Genomic DNA, 20,238 nt, shown 5'->3' with positions numbered 1-20,238 from the left:
TATAGTATGGTTTATCTATAGTAATATAGTAGAAATAGTAATAATAATAAAAGTGGGCTTCTCCTCTCCAGCCTCATTACAATACGTTATAAATGTTTAACCCGGGGATACCGCGCTTTTGTTTGTCCATTCTTGGTAGCCGTCCAACTTCTGAAGGGTGTCCCCCATAAGGAAGACCTCACCCCAAGACTGAGCTGCTGATTGGTTGTTTAACATGAACCCTCTGCAGGCTGTGCCCTCGGCCTGCCAGCGGTCGTGTTGAGGAGATATTTGGGCCTGGGAGGACAAGTGGTCCAGCTTCCTGGCAGCAAGGTAGCCTTCTCTGCCAGCCTCTAAGTGATTGCTGTGTTTGGCCAGGACAGCCCTCCCCCAAAACTACTCCCCCAGTAACTCCACCAGAGGCACTTGGAGCCAAGAAGAGGCCAAATATATATGGACGTGATTAATCACAGACGCGTAGACGGTCGGGGAGAGGTTGAGGGAAGAAGCGGTACAAAGCAGAAATTTGATTTGTTGGTCATTTATTGTCTCTTTCCCCCAGCGGAGGGAAAGAGGAGAGGAAGAAAGGTACCGGCCCCGAGGAGAGGGAGGAGGATCTCTCGTGCAGGAAGTAGAGAGGGGAGGAGAAGGAGGGAGAGAAAGGGAGAGGAGGAGAGAGAGATTGGTTGACACAGGGTGTAAACCATGAGCCATCGTGTGATAACCTTCCAACAAGCATGCATAGGTATGGATGTTTCACACTGATGTCATCACTTCAGTCCAAAAGACTTAAATCCATCCATTTTTATACAGTGAATTACATAATCCATCAATTATCATATTTTTTTATACATTATTTACTTTAGGTTCAGTGCCACACAGTTTCAAATCATCATATGTTAATGCTTAATCTGGGTTTGGCCTCAAACCTCAAAACGTTTTGGTCAATGCGTTCCAGTAAAAAAAATAAAAGGTTATTTTCAGGCAGTGATTCTTCCAACGAGACAGCAGACGGTAACTGCAAACGGACTCACGGACACGAGTAGGCATTAAAGAACCCTCACACAGAGATAAGAGGACAGAGAACAATAAGAAAGAATAGAACAGAAAGAAAGAAAGACAGGGAGTAAAGAAGTAGTAGGGGAGCGGAAGCAGTACGATTGTTGCGCGTGTACAGGTATTCCAGGGCAGGACGTCCTGGACGGGATGTCCCGGACGGGGTGTCCTGGAGGGGATGTCCCGGACGGGGGCAGTAGAATCATACAAAATGTGAACTCAGCGGGAAATCAATCCATCAGCACAGAGATAGTCTGTCAACATCCACAGAAATGCTTTTGGCTCCTTGTTATTCAATCACTCGTTGATATCATCATATCTAAAAAAAGAAAAACTGAAAGGTGAGCCACACTTGAAGCAGTACCGTTCATAGTTTCATGCATATTTTTTTGATCTTGTTTTCTTGCTGTGATAAGCGTGGTTCTTTTCTTTGGTAAACTGAAGGAGTGACCATCTTTAAAAACAGCTGCGTCGTTATCAATCATGCAAGCATAGAACTGCCGTTAACAGCAGCCTGCTCCATCACCTCCGTCTGAAGAGCCAGACCCTGGAATGACTCTGAAAGAGATGAGGATACTGCTGCCAATAGGGCCCCACCGCAGCCTGCAAGAAACCAAGTGACTTTACACACCTCGTTCATCATTCCTCCCCCAAATCATTCTTCAATAAATAAATAAATATGTGTCATTGTGTGTAAAGACATCCCATTTTCACCGGGCTTTGAGTCCTCTTAACTTGAGCTTCATGTTGCTGGTTTAACAATTTGCCATTCAAATAAAATAATGAAACAAATAAATGATAGTAATGACTATAATTTCCCTATCATAGTAAGTACTCAACTGTAAAAACATTTGAGTATAGTTTAATAAACATTGAACTGTAATGACAGTTGAATATATTCTGTTCACTATTTGGTCATTTATCGCTTTTATCCAAAGTGATGCAATGTATCACCAATGTATCACCACCACTGTATCACCACCACTGTATAACCACCGTATCACCACTGTATCACCACCACTGCATAACCACCACTGTATAACCACCGTATCACCACCGTATCACCACCACTGTGTAACCACCACTGTGTAACCACTGTACAACCACTGTATCACCACTGTATCACCGTCACTGTGTAACCCAATTTATCACCAATGTATCACCACCATGGTGTAACCACCACTGTATAACCACCACTGTTTAACCACCGTATCACCACACTGTATCACCGCTGTATCACCATCACTGTATCACCACTGTATCATCACCACTGTGTAACCACTGAATCACTGCTGTGCCACCGACACTGTATTACCACCACTGTATCACCAACACTGCATAAAAAAACACTGTATTGCCACCACTGTATAACCAATGTATAACCACTGTATCACCACCACTGTATAACCAATGTATCACCAGTGTATCACCATCACCGTATCACTACTGTATCACCATCACTGTACAACCACTGTATCACCATCACTGTATAACCCCCGTATCACCATTGTATCACCACCACTGTATCACCACCACTGCATAAAAAAACATTGTATCACCACCACTGTATTACCAACACTGCATAAAAAACCACTGTATCACCACCACTGTATCACCACCACTGTGTAATCACTGTATCACCACTGTATTACGACCACAGTATATCTACTGCAACACCACTGTATCACCACCACTTTATCACCACTGTATCACCACCATGAGTCGAACACAGGGTCTGCCTACAGGTCAGCCAGGGACATTGAGGACTAACTCTTCTCAGCCGGAGGTCAGGCCACTATTCTGATGTTCAACAGCACTCATTCGCTTATTCTTATTTTCTTAAAACCATTATTGACCCTACATAATCATGGTTTGTCGTGGCTATGATAATGATAGCATGTGGTGTTATATAGGAATGGAAATGCAATGGATCATCAAGGTCTTTCTCTTATTTGTAATAATATAGTAAGTTGTATCTCAGACAAAAGTGCTCAAAACCTGACCAAGATGGGCATGCTTTAAACGGACACATGTCTTTCTGATAGGCCTACTGGGGGGAACTTCAACCATTTGAGTAGAAAAATAAATGTCCCATAACATTGCATAAATAAGCGATCAAGAAATAAAGTCAATAAACCTACATATTTGTAATCTTAAAAGTTGGTCACACAATCATCAGAGTGAGCAGAGACATGGCTCTGCAACAGAAAATGTCCAGAGTGATTTTGTCGGTGAAGAAGCTGAGTCATAAGTGAGTCATGCACACGGCCGACCAATCAGATGGCAGCATTCGCCCCCCCGTGGGGAAACACACTTGTTCTTCCAAAGGAAAGGAACACGTTTGCCTAAAGTCCCAAGGGGGCAGGAAGCCACCCTACTCTCTCTCTCTCTCTCTCTCTCTCTCTCTCTCTCTCTCTCTCTCTCTCTCTCTCTCTCTCTCTCTCTCTCTCTCTCTCTCTCTCTCTCTCTCTCTCTCTCTCTCTCTCTCTCTCTGTTCTGTTCAGCTCCCTGAATGACTTGCATGGCAGACACTGAGTGATCCCTGTACACCGGTGTGTGTGTGTGTGTGGGGGGGGGGGGCTTGTTACTATGGTAACTAGGGACCACGCCAGCCCTCCTCTTGGAGCAGTTGGTGAGTGCTCTATTTACGATGCACCACAACCCTCTCGCCCGCTCTTGTGTGTGTGTTCATGGACAGCAAATTAAGAATCCAGCCATCGTTTTTCTATTTGGAGTGCAATCCCAAAGTAAGACGGGACAATGTAGGAAGATAGAAAAATAAAGAAATCAGGCTGTACTAAACAGTTGAAACCGTGAGAGAGGCGATTTATATATATTTTGTAACTATTTACATTTGTATATGACAGAGCTGCCGGTAGCCTGTCAGATGCCCAGGGTTTCATCTGGCTATTGCTGGTTACAATTTAGAAACTCCTCTTTCTATCTGTGTGCGTGTATGTGTGTGTGTGTGTGTGTGTGTGTGTGTGTGTGCGTGTGTGTGTGTTTGTGTGTTTGTGTGTGTGTGTGTGTGTATGTGTGTGTGTGTGTGTGGGTGCGTCTGTTAATGTGCGTTTGCGTGTATATCCATTTTAAACAAGTTATACAAATTTGTAGAACAATCTTTCAATCTTTGACTGAAACATGTTTGCGTTTCACAAAGGAGACATTGAAAGACATTTAAGACACAACACTCTTGGATTAAAACAGATTACGACTGTGTATTATGCCTTATTATAGTACATTCCATAGTGCTCCACAGCCCCAGGTTAATACGACGACTGTATTGGAACAAAGCAGCTTGGGGTTGGGTGCTGGAGGTGAAGGAGTAGAGACGTTTACCAACAGGTGTTTCTCCTGCAGTTCCAAAGGCCACCTCTGTCCATCCGGATTGCATCAGTGCAAAAGGAGAGATTCTCTCCCTCTCCTCCATTCACATCCATGAACCCCACAGAGCCGCTTTGTTCAAGAAGGTTCCCCAATCACAGACACAGAACCACTCCCCCACCCAGGCCCAGCCCAGGCTCAGTCCAGGAAACCATGGATCAAAGTCTGTACCGCCACGTATTGTACAAGTACTCCATAGTACTCTGAAGAAGTAGCCTGTGCACTGAAAGACATAGTCAGAGGAAGCCCACTCTGTTCCAGTACAATCCTCTTCATGGGCCTTGGGTGTGTGCAGCCCCCAGGTCAGGGGGGTCCCTGGGGTGGGCCCGGGTCTGTGTCCGCAGCAACGCCTGCTAATGGCTGCATTTTAGAGGACCAAACTGTAACTCACAGAAATGTAAATGTGTTTTTTTTTTAATTTAGGTTTCAGAATTGTCAGAATTGTTGCTTTGTTTGTACTTTTCTAATCTTGTCCCATAATACTATTATTGGGTAGTTACCTGTACTTTAGTGGTAGTGGTGGAAGTAGTAGTATTGGTCGTTGTAGTGGTAACAAGGGTGCGACGGTAGTGACGGAAGGGACTTTTACGGTTGTTAATTGATTAAGCAATACATCATATATTTAATGATAGCTGTAAACAGAGAGGCTCTCCTGTTGGAAAATATTGTTTTTGTATATGTATGTATATATATACAGTATATATATATATATATATATATATATATATATATATATATATATATATACAGTATATATGTGTATGTATATATATACATATATACATACATATATTTATAAATATCTTACACGTTTACATCGATTTTAGTGATTTTCTTTTTGGTATTCATTAAAAAGTGTTGTTTTAATTGAAGGTATTCTTACAATAGGTATTTATTGTTATCGTTACAAGACGATGACCAGGTCGGGTTGTGTGTCTTTGTTGACAGCATGCATGTTTCCTTGTTCCCCCGTTTAGTTTTGGGGTGGTTGTCACATCAACCATCACTCTCTTGGTAGGCTTGTCTCTCTGATCCCCCTCATTCTCTATCTCCCGCCTCCCTCCCCTAGTCTCCTACGTGACCTACAGGATGTAAGGCTTGATGAAGACTCCTTGTGTCCCGGGTTGCATCCTCGGTGATCCCTAGGAGGCCACCTCACCGGCCTCGCCACGTTGACAGCGTTAGTCTGAGTGTTGCCAGGAAATGAGGAAAAACAACAACAACAACAACCACCCCCCCAAAAAGATCAGCGCGTGTTGATGAGCCCTGAAAAGGAGCCGATGGATGATGGGAGTATGTATTGAGTCATGGCGCTCCTTCCCTTTCTGACGCCCGGGTCAGTCCGTTAGAGTCAGTCCGTTAGAGTCCCCCCCCCTCCCCCAGAGCAGCGCGGTACTCAGTTAGCGGACATGGAGGGGGAGGAGCCCTCCTGCTGCCCCTCGCTCTTCTCCTCCAGAGTCTGAGCGTAGCCGGGGCTGACGTCCGACGCCTTCCGCTCCGTCATTGGCTCGACCGGCGGTTGCCCCGGACTACTGCCGCCGGAGGAGACGTCTCCTGGTCTTGTGGGGGGAGTTAGCGTGGCTGTCTCTGACTCGATGCATAAGGTCACCTCCTCCTCCTGAGAGAGAGAGAGAGGGGGAGAGAGAGGGAAAGAGAGAGAGCTGTTAATTTAATGTTTGATAGGCATTTTTTCCAACTTATGAACATCTATTTATATTAGGGTTGTCAATGACTACGATTTTGCATAGTCTAATGGGTTTTCAAAGTGTGAGAGAGTGAGCCCCCCCTCAGAGAAAAAAATTCAGCTGAGCCCCCCCCCCCCAATTTTTTTTTCTAAATACCTGTGTTTTGAAAGCTATTTTAATTACACATTTCAAACATATTTCTGAAACATTACAACATCTTTTTGCGTTTTTAAACAACACAATTTAACAACTTTATCTAAGCATGTTTTAGCTTAACCTTTTTTAAATACATTTGAACATCTTAATCTGTGTAAACTGCCAGTTTACAGATTCATTCAGGGTCCCCGACTCTGAATTTTCTGAGTCGAATCAGATCTGCCTTTTCAGTCCAGAGATTCGACTATTCGGTGGGGTTTGTTTACCGGCGTTGCTATGGTGACCTAAATTATTATAAGCAACTGAAAACGACGCCGGTTTGAAACTAAAACGGTGATTCTGAAAAAAGTCTAAAGGCTATCAAAATTCCGTTCAGATAGTATTAAAGATACAAGTGTGTAGATTTGTTTAATGGTTTGAACGATGGTAAACGGTTGAAAAAGGAATGAGTTACGATGTCTAGAAGTAGGTGTATCAGAATGGGCTGACGTCTTCAATGAAAACAGCTGAAAACGAAGCGGTATGAAACTAAAACTGTGATTCTGAAGACATGTTAAATGATATCGAAATTCTGTTTAGATATTATTCAAGATACAAGTGTGTAGATTTGTTAAATGGTTTGCACGAAGATAAACGGTTGAAAATTGATTTAGTTATGTAACGTTACTTCTACAGTTGAAGTACGACTGATGATTTGAATCATCGTCTTTCAGGGTTTTCTTCGGGTTTATTTTTTTCTCACGTCGCGCCCCCCCTGAAGAACTCTGGCGCCCCCCACAGTTTGAAAACCACACAGGAAAAGACTGTCTCCCATCAGGTCGTGACCCTGCGACCTCACCTTAAACTCCTCCTCCTCCTGTTGCTCCAGCAGCGGGGAGTGTTCCGTGCCAATCACGTCGTCGCCCATGACGACCCCCATGCTGGGCTCCACCACGGCGGCCACGCCCAGGTAGCTCCCGCCCTCCACCTGGTAGGCCTCGGTCTGCGCCCCGTTCCACAGGTCCACCAGCGGCGGGTAGCTGGCCGGGGCCAGGCTGTGGATGGTGCTGTTGGGGGTGGCCTGTAGCGAGTGATTGGCGCTGTGCAGCCGCTGCTCCAGGGACTGGGCCGGGGAGAATGGGTTTGACCGTGATGAGAGGAGGCAGGACATGTGGAACGTGTTAAAACTGGATGTGTGTTGTCCTCTTGGTTCCACAAAGCCTAATGGACCGCACTGAGGAGAGGCGCCTATCTTTGGGGGATCACAGTCTTTCCCTGAACACGAAGAGAGCAACAGAGCCCTGTCCCTGCTTTCTTGTTCCTTTTAATTACAGGTTCCTCTGTGTGTCCCATCTCTCGCTGCTCCCTGCCTGTCGGTGTTTAATTAAATGTGTTTTTCTCTACCCTTTGAGAGGCTTTGTAAAATCGAATAAAAAAATTATAATTACGTTATGAACCACCTGAGACTGTTATTGTGTTTTTTCTTTTTCTTTTTTTTTGTGTCATTTTATTTCTAATACTAATACTAATAATTGATAACAATCCAAGGCCAACCTCACATATCACCTTCAATGTATTTATAAGTTAAGCATGAAAGCCCAGCCTGGCGTTGATCCTACCCCAAGCGTGGCGGAGAGCTTGAATCCTCCGCCTTGACGGTGCACTCAAACCTCAAACAATCTCAACTTTGATCCTTTGGTCACTGACCTCTCCAAGCGGATCCAATCGGATCACAACTTTGTTCAACCTTACAGACTCTAAACACCAACGGCTTGCTTAATTACTAAAACGAGATGCATGATCTATGAGTGATGACTTTTGTTTTCGCAGCATCATTTATCTTGTGTCCAGCCCTGCAGTCCACTGACCTGCTGCTGCTGATACTGCAGGAGCTGCTGGTGCTGGTAGTGCTGGATCTGTTGGATCTGCTGCAGCTGATGGAGCTGACTCTGCTGCTGGAGGCTGAGCTGCTGCTGCTGAGGCTGCTGCTGCTGAGGCTGCTGCTGCTGAGGCTGCTGCTGCTGAGGCTGCTGCTGCTGAGGCTGCTGCTGCTGGGACAGGTACTGGGAGGCCGTCTGTCCGTCAAAGCCCTCGGTCCCGCCCCCCATGACGTAGGAGCCGGCGGCCGGAGAGGCCACGCCGGAGGGCTCGTTGTTGATTGGCTCCCAGGCGTCGGAGGAGGAGAGGCAGTACAGGCCCTGGGAGACGTAGGTGTGGGGCCACACGTCTGCCGAGGAGTGGTGCAGTATCTGGTCTGGAGGAGTTACAGCCAGGTCTTTAAGTTAAAGTCGCTCTCACTTTACATGAGTGCAATAAGTTATATGACTTCTACTGCTACCTTTACTGCTTCTGATTGACTTCTACCGAACAAAGAAATCTCCCAAACGATTTGTCGATGGTATACAGTATATTATACAACGGGGGGCCTAAATCCAGCGATCTGATTGGTTCCTAACTGTTGTATATTGAGCGTATACATAACTGCTATGACGCCCGATCATTTTGTGAAAGTGTGCATATCACTCCGCGCCTGGAAGTAGAAACAGTTACAAAGTCAAACATATGTTGGATGATGGAGAGGGTGTAAATGTTGTTACTCCGGGAGTGAGCAAGGCGATGGAGAGACTAACGAAAGCTTAGGCACACGGCGAGTGAACTGCTCCATAGGATAAATTGCCGGCGAACCGCTCTAGCCGAGCCTTCTCTCGGAGGGACGCTAAAGTGTGTTGCATAGCGACCGTCGTGCATTTTGAAGGCAGCCAGGAGGGACTACTTTTTTGTATTCTTTAATAAAACGGCTACTTTGACTTTCTTGGTTTCTTTTTAAATGTAGTGTGTCTATGACTTTCGTTTTGCCATAACAGTAACCGTTGTATAAAAGCAATAGATCACTTCAGTCAGTGGTATGTGCTCATTATACCACTGTGAAGGGGGTCGCCGGCCCTCCGCTGCGCGTCGGGGCCGGACAACGGCCCTTAACAGTGGTATAATGAGCACATACCACAGCCTGGCGTGATCTATTGCTTAATTATACCTTGCAAACTATGAACGATAGAAAACCCTTCAAGACCCAAACAGAGAGTGTGACTCCATCCTGTGCCCTGTCCAGGGCCGCGGTCTGCAGGGTGAGGGGGGGGTGCTGGCCTGGGACCCGACCTCACACCGACCAGAGCTGTAGCACATCAACCCTACAAACTGTTGAGTATGTGATCTGACAGCTGCTCTCCAAGGTGGGCTACGATCAGACGGGGAAACGCTTTGGCAACACTCACACTGTCGCGTCCCACAGAGGTTTCATCTCGTGTCAACATGACCTTTGACCCTCTCTGTTTCAGACGTTTCTGTCCGTTATGCAAAGTGAAGGGGGAGGGGATTTTGTTTCACATCGTCTCAGAGCTGGGATTTGTATTACCATCAGTTTGTTTTAAAGATTTTTCAGGTCATGAGATTCAACACATCACATCAAAGAAGAAAACATTACAAAGCAAGATAAACACTTTACTCCTTGGCAACACTCGTTCACAACATGTGCAGCAAAATAAGGTGGCCAGAAATGAGCCTATACATATAAATAAATAAATAAAAATAAATATATATATGTATAAATATATATATATATATATATATATATATATATATATATATATATATATATATATATATATATATATACATATATATACACAGCGTTTTGGTTTAGCACTATTATCCCTGCAGGCAGAGAAAGAATAAATGCAACTAGACATCTTCCTGACCAAGCAAAAGGACACACAGCCTTGTCTGCCCTTCAACATGAGCCCATTAAACGTTTACCGCGGAGTTGGAACGATGGATGGGCCTGACGTCATGTAGCCTAGAGACAGGTCTCAGCCTCTTCATCCATTGGCTACGTGTGTGCTCTACGGGAGTGCTCTACGTCACCATGTTACATAGAGCGCTACGTCACCATGTTACATAGAGCGCTACGTCACCATGTTACATAGAGCGCTACGTCACCATGTTACACAGAGCGCTACGTCACCATGTTACATAGAGCGCTACGTCACCATGTTACATAGAGCGCTACGTCACCATGTTACACAGAGCGCTACGTCACCATGTTACACAGAGCGCTACGTCACCATGTTACATAGAGCGCTACGTCACCATGTTACATACAGCACTACGTCACCATGTTACATAGAGTGCTACGTCACCATGTGACTGTGTGGAGTCAGACTGATTAGACTCTAACGCCTCGTGCCCACTACCTCCGTCCGTTGACTGATCCCCATTGACTTTGAATGGGGACGGACGCGCAATGCATTGTGGATCCGTCCGTTCCGTTGGAGCCTTCGGCTCCGTCAAAAAGTTGAAACATTTTCAACTTTTTCGGCAGCGACGGATCCGTCATCCAATCAGATCGCACATGCAAATTTAAGCACTGTGACGCGACTCGGGCTCTGACGATACTGGAAAGCGGGAAAGCGGGTCATCTTGCATCGCAACAAGCAGGAAGAAGCGGGAAGAACACGGCGAAGCGATTTGATTGGCTGACGGATGCCTCTGCAAAGACTACTCCCCCATCCGTCAGCCACGCCTTCCCACGTCCGTTGACTGACGGTGCAGTGGGCACGAAGCGTAACGCTTCGTGCCCACTGCACCGGCCCATCCGTCAGCCAATCAAATAGCTTCGCCGGGTCTTCCCGCTTCTTCCTGCTTGTTGCGATGCAAGATGACCCGCTTTCCCGCTTTCCAGTCTCGTCAGATCGCGTACGCGATCTGATTGGATGACGGATCCGTCGCTGCCGAAGGAGTCGAAAATTGTTCAACTTTTTGACGGAGCCGAAGGCGCCAACGGAACGGACGGATCCACAATGCATTGCACGTCCGTCCCCATTCAAAGTCAATGGGGATCAGTCAACGGACGGAGGTAGTGGGCACGAGGCGTAAGGGCCCTATTTTAACGGCCTGAAATGCAAGTAAGCAGCGCCAAGCGCAAGTAGCTTTGTGGGCGGTTCTATGGCGATGATCTAAAAAGGGTTGGTCTGAAGTAGCCTAATTACCCGTAGGTGTGGTTTGGGCGTAACGTGCAATAAACCAATGAGAGTGCCATCTCCCATCCCCTTTAAGAGCCATGAGTGCATTTGTATCTGACGAGTTGATATTTTGACAGCACGTTTGCAGTCTCCGATGAGACAGATGCATGACCACAGGAATTTCAAACTTCAAATGGCTTAGTTTATGGCCAAATAATATGGCCTAATTCACACATGGTTGTGCGTTTTCTTCCAACACTTCAGTCATACTGAGTCCTCAAATAAATTTCGGCAAAGAAAACTTAACACACATATGATATGCGGTAATTGTGGTTCTATTTAATGATATACGCCATACATTAACAAACATCGTTTCTTACCAGTATTGTATGCATTATCGTTATCGACTTGTGTTCCTAATATGCATGCGTCCCCCCGTTAATATACATTGCCATGGCATGGACTGTATTATGCGTTACGTGTTTAGTTTGTGTTTGTTAAGTCCATCAAACAGATGGACTTACACACGCGCCCGCATTCATTAATTATTTTACACATACACACACGCGCGCCCGCATTCATTAATTCTCACTCGCTGTAAAACAATGTTTTCTCACAATCAAATAATAGACTGATCAATCCTAAAAGTTAGGGGCTTGTACACGATGTCTGTGTCAAGAAAATATACGTGTTCGCTGTACGGTGTTTGCAGATGCATTGATTTAAAAGTACAACTTATTACCGCTGTATCAGCTGTTCTTTCCCAAATAATTTCCCAAGAATGTGTGGCTAGGTAGATGAGAGAAGCAAAGTGTATACGTGAGGTGCACAAGCAACATTATACATGCGCCCTTAAAATAGCATCTGAACAACGCGCCACTGACTTTAAACCAGGTATTTCCTGGTTTGTGGTGCAATTGTTTTCTGAACTGCAAAATAGCACCAGGGAACGTTTGCGCCAGAACACGCCTCCTCCTTTTGCCAAACCGCACCTTGGGGCGCAAGATCATTCCCTAATTTACAGACGCGTGGCGCTGGAAAAGAACGCTCTGCGCCAGTTGCAAACTAGCAACGACACATGCGTCAGTGTAGAAAGTAAATTGCGCTGGATGCAAGATAGGGCCCCATGTGTTCCAAGCATCCGGTCCGTGATTGGTCAGGCTTGCACGTCAAACTCTCCCTGACAAGGAGGCCTCCACTGCGAGAATACTTAGAAACAAACCTACAACTCTCCTCAACTCTCCAAAACTATTCACAGTGGTTTTAATTCAGCATTTCTACCTTCAGCTGCAACCTTTCCAGTGCAGCTGTGTGAGCTGAATCCCCCCCCCCCCCCCCCAGTGGCCTGGTTCCCCAGACGTACCTCGGCTGGTGATGCTCTCCTGGTTGACCTCGCTCAGGTGGGCCACACTGCCCTGGTTGGAGCCCGAGCGCAGGCTCTCTCCGTCCATGGACGTCCACGCCATCAGGGTGGCCTGCGAGATGGCAAACTGCTGCAGGATGCCTGGAGGCGGGGCACAACCGCAAGAGCTCCGGTGAAGACGTCATGGCTGGGGCTATAAATCCACTGGCTGAAAGTCATGCTCATTTATCCCGGGAGGTGAGGTGACCTGGGTGACAAATTAGAGGTGCGAGTGTGTGTGTGTGAGGGTTGTGTGTATGTTGTGTCTCAGGACGCTGACCTGCGGCAAATCTCGCCTCCTTCTCGCCATCGCTGAGGTCGCTGTAGGCGTCGTTCTCCAGCCGCCGCTCATTCTCCCGCTCCTGGGTGGTGATGCGGGGGATGGGCACGCCCCCGGCGCCCACCGTCTGCATGCCCCAGTTCTGCCACTCGATCATGTGGGCCACGCGGCCCTGGGCCATGGCCGTGGGCTTCGTCACCCTCTCCTTCATGGAGCGACTCACGCCTGGGGAGGAGGAGGAGGAGAGAGGAGCAGGGGTACAGAGGAGGCGGAGGACAAGAGAGGAGGAGGAGGAGGAGGAGGAGGAGGAGGAGGAGGAGGATAGAGGAGCAGGGGTATAGAGGAGGCGGAGGACAAGAGAGGAGGAGGAGGAGGAGGAGGAGGAGGAGGAGGAGGATAGAGGAGCAGGGGTATAGAGCAGGGGAAGAGAGAAGTAGGACAAGAGAGGAGCAGGAAGTGAAGAGAGGAGGAAGAGGAGAGAGGTGAAGAGATGAGTTGAGAGGATGAGAGAGGTGAAGAGAGGAGGAGGAGGAGGAGGAGAGAGGAGAAGGAGCAGCACAGAGGAGGAGAAGAGAGGTGAAGAGAGGAGTACGTGGACAGGGGAGGAGAAGAGAGGAAGAGGAGAAGAACAGAGGAAAACAAGCAGATGGAAAGTTATCAAATAGAAGAGCGAGAGAACTGAAGGACTAGGAAGGGTGAGGGTATGAGGGAAGGATTAAAACCTGAAGAAATGGAGAAGGGCAGGGCGGTGTAGGAGGGCTGTGGCGGTGTAGGAGAGTCATGTGCGGATAGGGTGAAGTGTGAAGAAGGGAGAGGAGGAGGAGGAGGAGGAGGAGGAGGAGGAGGATGTAAATGGATTATGGTGATGGAGATAGAGCACCTAAGTGAACAGCATATCTTGTCTGGGTGTGCAGAGACCTGTGAAGGCCCCTAATGAGGAAGTGGGGGCGTGGCCGTATCTAAACTAGCCTCCTGAAGAGCATGGTGGAAGAGCGGATGGTAAGATGACGGGGCTGGAGACACATGTATGCTTAATGAGACCCCCGCCGCCGGGGGTGGGGATGGGATGGAGGCCGGGGGTGTCTGATATCTGGCAAGAGGAGCGTCAAAGAATATAGGAGGGTAATTGAGGTGAGGTGGTCTCATGTATTGATTAATGAGGAGAATGGTTGCCTGTGCACTAGCTTCCACACTTCTCCTTGGCTGCACTGGCTAAGCAGTTTCTCCTCTGTTTCTCCTTGCCGCATATCAGAAAACTCTGCTTCTACAGCAGCTACATTGTGTACTTTTATTTTGAAGGAAAGAATCAAACCTGCCAAGAAAGCTGATGCTGGCTGATATAATCCTGCAATGACGGCACACCTTCTCTAAACCCTTTGCTATTTGAGTCTTTTGGATGGCAGTGTATGAAAAATTGCATTTATGCAAATAATAAAATAAGAACACATTCTAGGGCACATCTGTAGTAGACGCACACACTGCGACAACTGCACTACATCACGGACTGTACCACAACACCTGCCACAGCAACTGCACTGCACAACAAGGAACACTACAAAACCCAGACACAGCACTCTGATAAAACACTTCAGGGCACACAGATGAAGACAGCTACCAGACTGCAAAGACACGTGGAGACCACAGCATCACAACAGACGCATTATACGTTGTTCTGTTGTCAAATTCACTTACACAACCACGTAAAAAACGATATAAAAAAACGACACCTTCGTCTCACCCCTTGCCTCTTTCTAAGCAACAAGACATGTTAAGATGAATTGTGGGTAGTGTATTTTATGTGTGAGTGTGTGTGTGTGTGTGTGTGTGTGTGTGTGTGTGTGTGTGTGTGTGTGTGTGTTTGTTGGCTGAATTAATTGCCGTTAGCATCAATGGCAGCCATTGACGAGGGATATCATAGCAGGGGGGTGAGGGGGGGTGAGGGGGGGTGAGGGGGGGTGAGGGGGGATGGTTCAGGGGAACCCATGTTTGGGTGCCATGTTGACTCAAGCCTCAACGCGGGGAGTGGGGGAAGAGGTTGAGGCAGGGGCCAACATGGGGACCGTTTACCAGTTCACAGCGACAGACACACACCTGACACACCTGTCAGAGAGGACTTAGCCAGAGCTCCGATCCCATAGGCGTTTGAGTTCCTCTTCAGCCGTGGCAAGATGGATGTGGTGTCTTCCATAGACAGCTAGAGCAGGGAGGGGGGGAAACAGAGAGGAGAAGGACAGAGGAGGAGGAGGAGGAGGAGGAGGAGGAGGAGGAGGAGGAGGGAGTGTGTGTGGGCGAGTTGTGTGGACAGTGCATATCATGACACACCAGACAGTGAGAGTTAAAGAGAGAGAGTGAGAGAGAGGGTGAGTTGAGAGGTGACGTAGATGGAGGATTAATAAGTTGTCGGGTGATATGTACAAACAAGCAATCAAACAAACAATACAACAAGGATCTCAGAAAAGTTATGATTTTATAAAACCTGCAAATTGGTACGCGATTAGGAAGTGTCGTTTTGAGACCTGCGCCTATATCCAATAATGGACTAGTATCTGTATCTGCTCACTTCAATTATTAAAAGGGGCCGTACCATTGAGTCTGAAAGAGAAGGGGAGGGAGGTGTGAGGGGAGAGAGTCGATTCTTGGGGGGTGAGTGAACTTAAAGCGTGCAAGATAAACGATAATGATAGGAGGAGGGTCAAAAAAGTATAGGATGAAGGAATGGTAATCACAACACTTACATTGATTCCTTCCCATGAAAATTCTGAACGTCCATGCTGAGGAAGAAAAATAGGAGGAGAGAGGGATGGGGAAAGAAGGAGAGGAGGGAGCAAGACAGTAAGAGAAGAGTGGGAACGACAGAGGATATCGATGACGTGCATGATGGAGAGAGAGAGAGGAGGGAAGAGGAGAGAGGGAAGGACGAGCAGGGTCGGTGTGGGGAGAGAGTGGAGAGGGGTAGCAAACCACACATGCCAGACAGAGAGAGAGAAAGAGAGAGAGCGAGAGAGAGAGCGAGAGCGAGAGCGAGAGAGAGAGAGAGAGAGAGAGAGAGACAGCGAGAGAGAGAGAGAGAGAGAGAAAGAGAGAGGCAGAGAGAGAGAGAGAGAGAGAGAGAGAGAGAGAGAGACAGCGAGAGAGAGCCATAGAGAGAGAGAAAGAGAGAGAGAGAGACATAGAGAGAGACGGAGAGAGAGAGAGAGAGAGAGAGAGAGAGAGAGAGAGAGAGAGACATACAGAGGGACATAGAGAGAGAGAGACATAGAGAGGGACATAGAGAGAGAGACATTGAGAAAGAGAGACATAGAGAGAGAGAGAGAGAGAGAGAGAGAGAGAGAGAGAGAGAGAGAGAGAGAGAGAGAGACATAAGTAGAAAGATGGAGGTAAAGAGAGACAATGGAGGAGAATGAGAGAACAATGCAGGACAACAGGATTTCCAAGGATAAGGATGAAAGGGAGGCGTCCCGGAGCCAGAACAAGGGAGGGAGAAGGGGAGGATGGAACAATGGATCAGTCTATCGTTTCTAAGACGTGTGCAGCAGAGCGAAAAACTTTGTGGATGAGCAGGTTTCTCTCCTCCCTGCCGGCCCCACCCAGGCTCCATCCGTGGCTAAGACCCTGTAAGCCAGTCCCAAACTGTGTGTGTGTGTGTGTGTGTGCCAGTCTAAGTGTGTGTGTGTGTGTGTGTGTGTGTGTGTGTGTGTGTGTGTGTGTGTGTGTGTGTGTGTGTGTGTGTGTGTGTGTGTGTGTGTGTGTGTGTGAGAGCACATCCAGACTGCATTCTTGTATGTATGGGGAGAATGCCTGCGACAAAGTAGATAAGAGGTAATCTATTGCCGCTTTTCCACTGCATGGTACCAGCTCGACACGACTCGACTCGACTCGACTCAGCTCGCATTTTTTGCGTTTCCACCGCGAAAACATGGTACCTGGTACCTGAAGTGGCTGCTTTTTCTAGTACCGCCTCGCTCTAGGTTCCAAGCGGCTGAGCCGATGCTAAAAGGTGACGTCGGCAGACGGCCGGCCACTTATTGGCCAGAGAGTGTGACGAAGTCACGAGAGCGACATGGCAACCATGCTGGTAACAGCCATAGCAGCGCCACAGCCAACATATTCCACTTCTTCAACTTCTTCAATATGCCAGCTAATAATAGTAATGTTATCGATGTCCTCCATTGTTGTTATGTGGGTTCTGTCCATGTGTGGGTTGCGTAGGTCTTGTTTGCGTCGCGTACAAAAATACGTCACGGCCCTTTCGCGCAGCCGACCCCGCCCACGTCCAGGAGGTACTATTTGCGGTGGAAAAGCACCCGTGCTGCTACCGTGTCGAGTCGTGTCGTGTCGAGTCGTGTCGAGTCGAGCTACATGTGCGGTGGAAAAGCGGCAAATGTGTCACCGTTTCTCCCTCTCAGTTGGACTGTGGCTGAACAGACTATGGGTTATCCAGCGGACCAATGCTAATAACTTCCATAACCTCACAACCACTCGTACGGCAGATATAGGATCCAAACTCAAGTAAAGATCAACATTATAGGGTCTACACATTATAGACCACACTCTAAGGCTTTTCTTTCCACCGCTTCAAAAATCTTTAAAAAATGTCCATGTCTGGATACAATTATTGAGAAACGTGTTTTTTTGTTGGGTTGTATGATGTGTTTTCCTAAAGGACCATTATACTGGTCTGGGTGATTAAACCATCATAAGCATCTCTCTTGGCGTCACTAATTTGCCAACATAATTTCCTAAAATGACTTCCGTTGTACTGATTCTGCCGCCGAGCATTTAGCCTGAGTGCACTCTCACCACAATGTAAATAATAGCATTAGCCCTTTCAGCTGCCGTCTGCAACATATTGCATATGTATCTGTATATTCTCTAATGGCTGTATGCTTTTATTGTTATCGCTGCCCTACAATCTCGCATCCCTTGTATTCTCTGTATCTCTGGGTCCATTTAATGAGACATTTAGAGCTGGAGTGGTGGAGATAATGCCTGTTGAAGTAGGGCTTGCAATGTGCTGTGGCATCGCTGATGTGTGTGGTGTGGTGTGAATGTGTATGTGTGTTTGTTTGTGGTGTGATTTGAATGTGTGTTTGTGTGTGTGTGTGTGTGTGTGTGTGTGTGTGTGTGTGTGTGTGTGTGTGTGTGTGTGTGTGTGTGTGTGTGTGTGTGTGTGTGTGTTTGCACGTGTGTTTGTGTGTGGTGTGGTGTGAATATGTGTTTCGTGGGTATGTGTGTGTGTGTGTGTGTGTGTGTGTGTGTGTGTGTGTGTGTGTGTGTGTGTGTGTGTGTGTGTGTGTGTCTCTGTGTGTGTGTGTTACAGGTTTCCTCCAAGCCAATGACGGGCATAATAGGGAACAATGGTTAAATAAATAATGGATTCTGCCCACAGTGCTTCTGGGAGAAAAGTAAAGAGTTTTCTTCATTTGAGACCAAATTACTTATTTTCCCACTTGTGGAGACGTGTGTCTCCAAATAACTCTCAGTTCCCAGGAGAGATGAGAAGGGAGGAGAGAGGAGAAGAGAAGAGAGGATAGGAGATAATACATGAGAGAAGAGAAGATAGGAGGAGAGGAGAGTAAAGAGAATATAGGAGGAGAAGAAAGGAGAAAATAAGTAAAGAGAAGAGACACAACGACGAGAATGAGAGGAAAGTGCAGTTGAAAAGAAGCATTCAAGAAGATGAATGGTCGAGAGAATCACAGGGATAAAAGCATATGAGAGGCCAAGGGATGTCAAGATATCGATCTGACGTTATAATCAATCTCAGCCCTTAGCGTAGCTCTGTCGCACAGACAAGCAGCAGAGATGTCAGCAGCATACTTCCAGCTACATCTTACTGTCCCACCAATGTAGTGGAAGTATAGCGACACGGACAGAGTGTCAGCCTATATAGGGGACTATTACGCTAGTAGCATGGAGCGCTAGCACTTGGAGGGGGCGAGCAGCTATTAGCTGAGGGAGACAATCTGTCTTCCCAGAAGCAGCAGGTCGTGTGGTACCTTCCTGGGACAGCGGTCTGGGGCGGGCGGCCGGGGTCGCCCCCCCCTAGAGGCCGCAGTGGCGAGTCATTTACCACAGGAGCCGTCGAGGGACAAAAAGGGTACGACATGGGGAAGACTTACCTGCTCCCCATCCTTCTGGACCGGCACACCGTCTGCCGCTGGGAGACAGAAGACAGAGAGCGAGAGATGGAGGGAGAGTTGGAGAGAGAGGGCGGGAGAGAGAAAAAACAATGCTCATTTTAATTCAGTTCCATGACATTTACACCACAAATTAATTCTTCAATCTATCTTGCTTCACTGTCCAAAATAGCCAAGGAGCGATGCAGTGATCCACGGCCTTATAGACTGGGTGCATGGTGCAGGGTTCACCTGACGGACATGCTCTCTGTAGGATTAATGAATGTTAATATCCCACCTCCCCCTCTTCCTGGCTGTCCAAATCCTAATTAAAATATTAGTTTAATTAGGGGGGACTTGGTTTGTAATGGAGTTTAAACACGGCGGCGGTCTCCTGATGCCTCCTCGCGCTATCTGTGCTCCCTGCATGTTCCTCTCTGGGGGGGTGCACTCCAGTGCCCTGTGTCACTCGGAATGTGTCTGCGTGTATGCGTGCGTGTGTGCCCGCATGTGTACACTGGTTTCCACGTGTATGTGTGTCTTTGTGTGTGCCTTCCTGTGAGTGCACACTGTGTTTTTTTTGGAGCTGTGTATTTAACTAATGATGAGTAATAGCCTGTGTTCACCCAGCAGCCATATTGGTTGGGCGGAGAATCCTTGTACAATCTCTGGAAACCACGACATTGTTATTAAGCAATTTCAGTTGAGCTGCATTCCATTTCCTCGACCATGCAGCATTTAGAATACTTTCCGATCAATCCTCACGTTTTCCCCAAAAGATCCGGACGGTTTTCCTCCTGAACTAACCAACCGGGCCGCTATAGGTGAATAAGTTCTGTTCCACGGTAGCCACTAGCCACTGTGTCACAGGGCCGTGACACAGAGACATCCTGTGCTGGGTTTCCATCATCCCATCAGGGCCCTCTAACCCACTGACCCAGTCATTCGCAGACAATCAGCTCCTCGCTGTCTTCTTGGTTGGACACTAGTAACTAGATTCATATCCCTTCCTTTGGCTCTGTCCTCAGGCATCACGTCAACAAGGAGGGGCGGAGACAGCAGAAGGGTTCGCTGTTGGTTTGTTTCCGGTGTCGACAAGGGAACACTCAATCCCTGCTATGTTCCTTAAGCACTGTTGACACTGGGGGAGTCTGCTGCTCCTTCAGATGTTCAGATGGAT

General features: G+C 47.4%; 1 protein-coding gene across 11 annotated transcripts; it reads right to left on the bottom strand.

The window, feature by feature from the left end:
* Window positions 1-504: 504 nt before the first annotated feature.
* Window positions 505-20,228, bottom strand: fam131bb (family with sequence similarity 131 member Bb). 11 transcript variants are annotated; one of them, XR_009527981.1, is made up of 8 exons: window positions 15,675-19,055; window positions 15,031-15,133; window positions 12,940-13,164; window positions 12,621-12,761; window positions 8,108-8,493; window positions 7,099-7,362; window positions 2,572-6,037; window positions 505-2,495 (listed from the first exon to the last, which is right to left on the bottom strand). XR_009527981.1 is itself a non-coding variant. In XM_060064422.1 (8 exons), exons 3-8 carry the CDS (start codon window positions 15,125-15,127, stop codon window positions 5,816-5,818), a joined length of 1,335 nt encoding a protein of 444 aa, XP_059920405.1. In that variant the 5' UTR covers window positions 15,128-15,133; window positions 15,675-15,710; window positions 19,062-20,227; the 3' UTR covers window positions 3,836-5,815. The 11 variants fall into 11 exon arrangements, 7 of the variants coding, with proteins under 7 accessions (XP_059920405.1, XP_059920407.1, XP_059920404.1 ...); XR_009527983.1 differs by having other exon boundaries at window positions 505-2,384; window positions 2,601-6,037; XR_009527982.1 differs by having other exon boundaries at window positions 2,615-6,037.
* Window positions 20,229-20,238: the final 10 nt, after the last annotated feature.

The sequence above is a fragment of the Gadus macrocephalus genome, chromosome 11 (genome assembly GCF_031168955.1).
Source record: "Gadus macrocephalus chromosome 11, ASM3116895v1".
Lineage (NCBI taxonomy): Eukaryota > Metazoa > Chordata > Actinopteri > Gadiformes > Gadidae > Gadus > Gadus macrocephalus.
This window is presented reverse-complemented; position numbering and strand designations above follow the sequence as displayed.

What these genes read in the sequence shown, in the direction of transcription:
- fam131bb (XM_060064419.1), bottom strand. Translation starts at nt 16,238, where the DNA reads ATGTCTCTCTTTCTCAATGTCTCTCTCTCTATGTCCCTCTCTATGTCT. An exon ending in TTTCATGGGAAGGAATCAAT is followed by an intron (nt 15,134 to 15,674) that starts GTAAGTGTTGTG and finishes TCCCTGCTCTAG; the next exon opens with CTGTCTATGGAAGACACCAC. An exon ending in GGCTAAGTCCTCTCTGACAG is followed by an intron (nt 13,165 to 15,039) that starts GTGTGTCAGGTG and finishes CCTCCTCCCCAG; the next exon opens with GCGTGAGTCGCTCCATGAAG.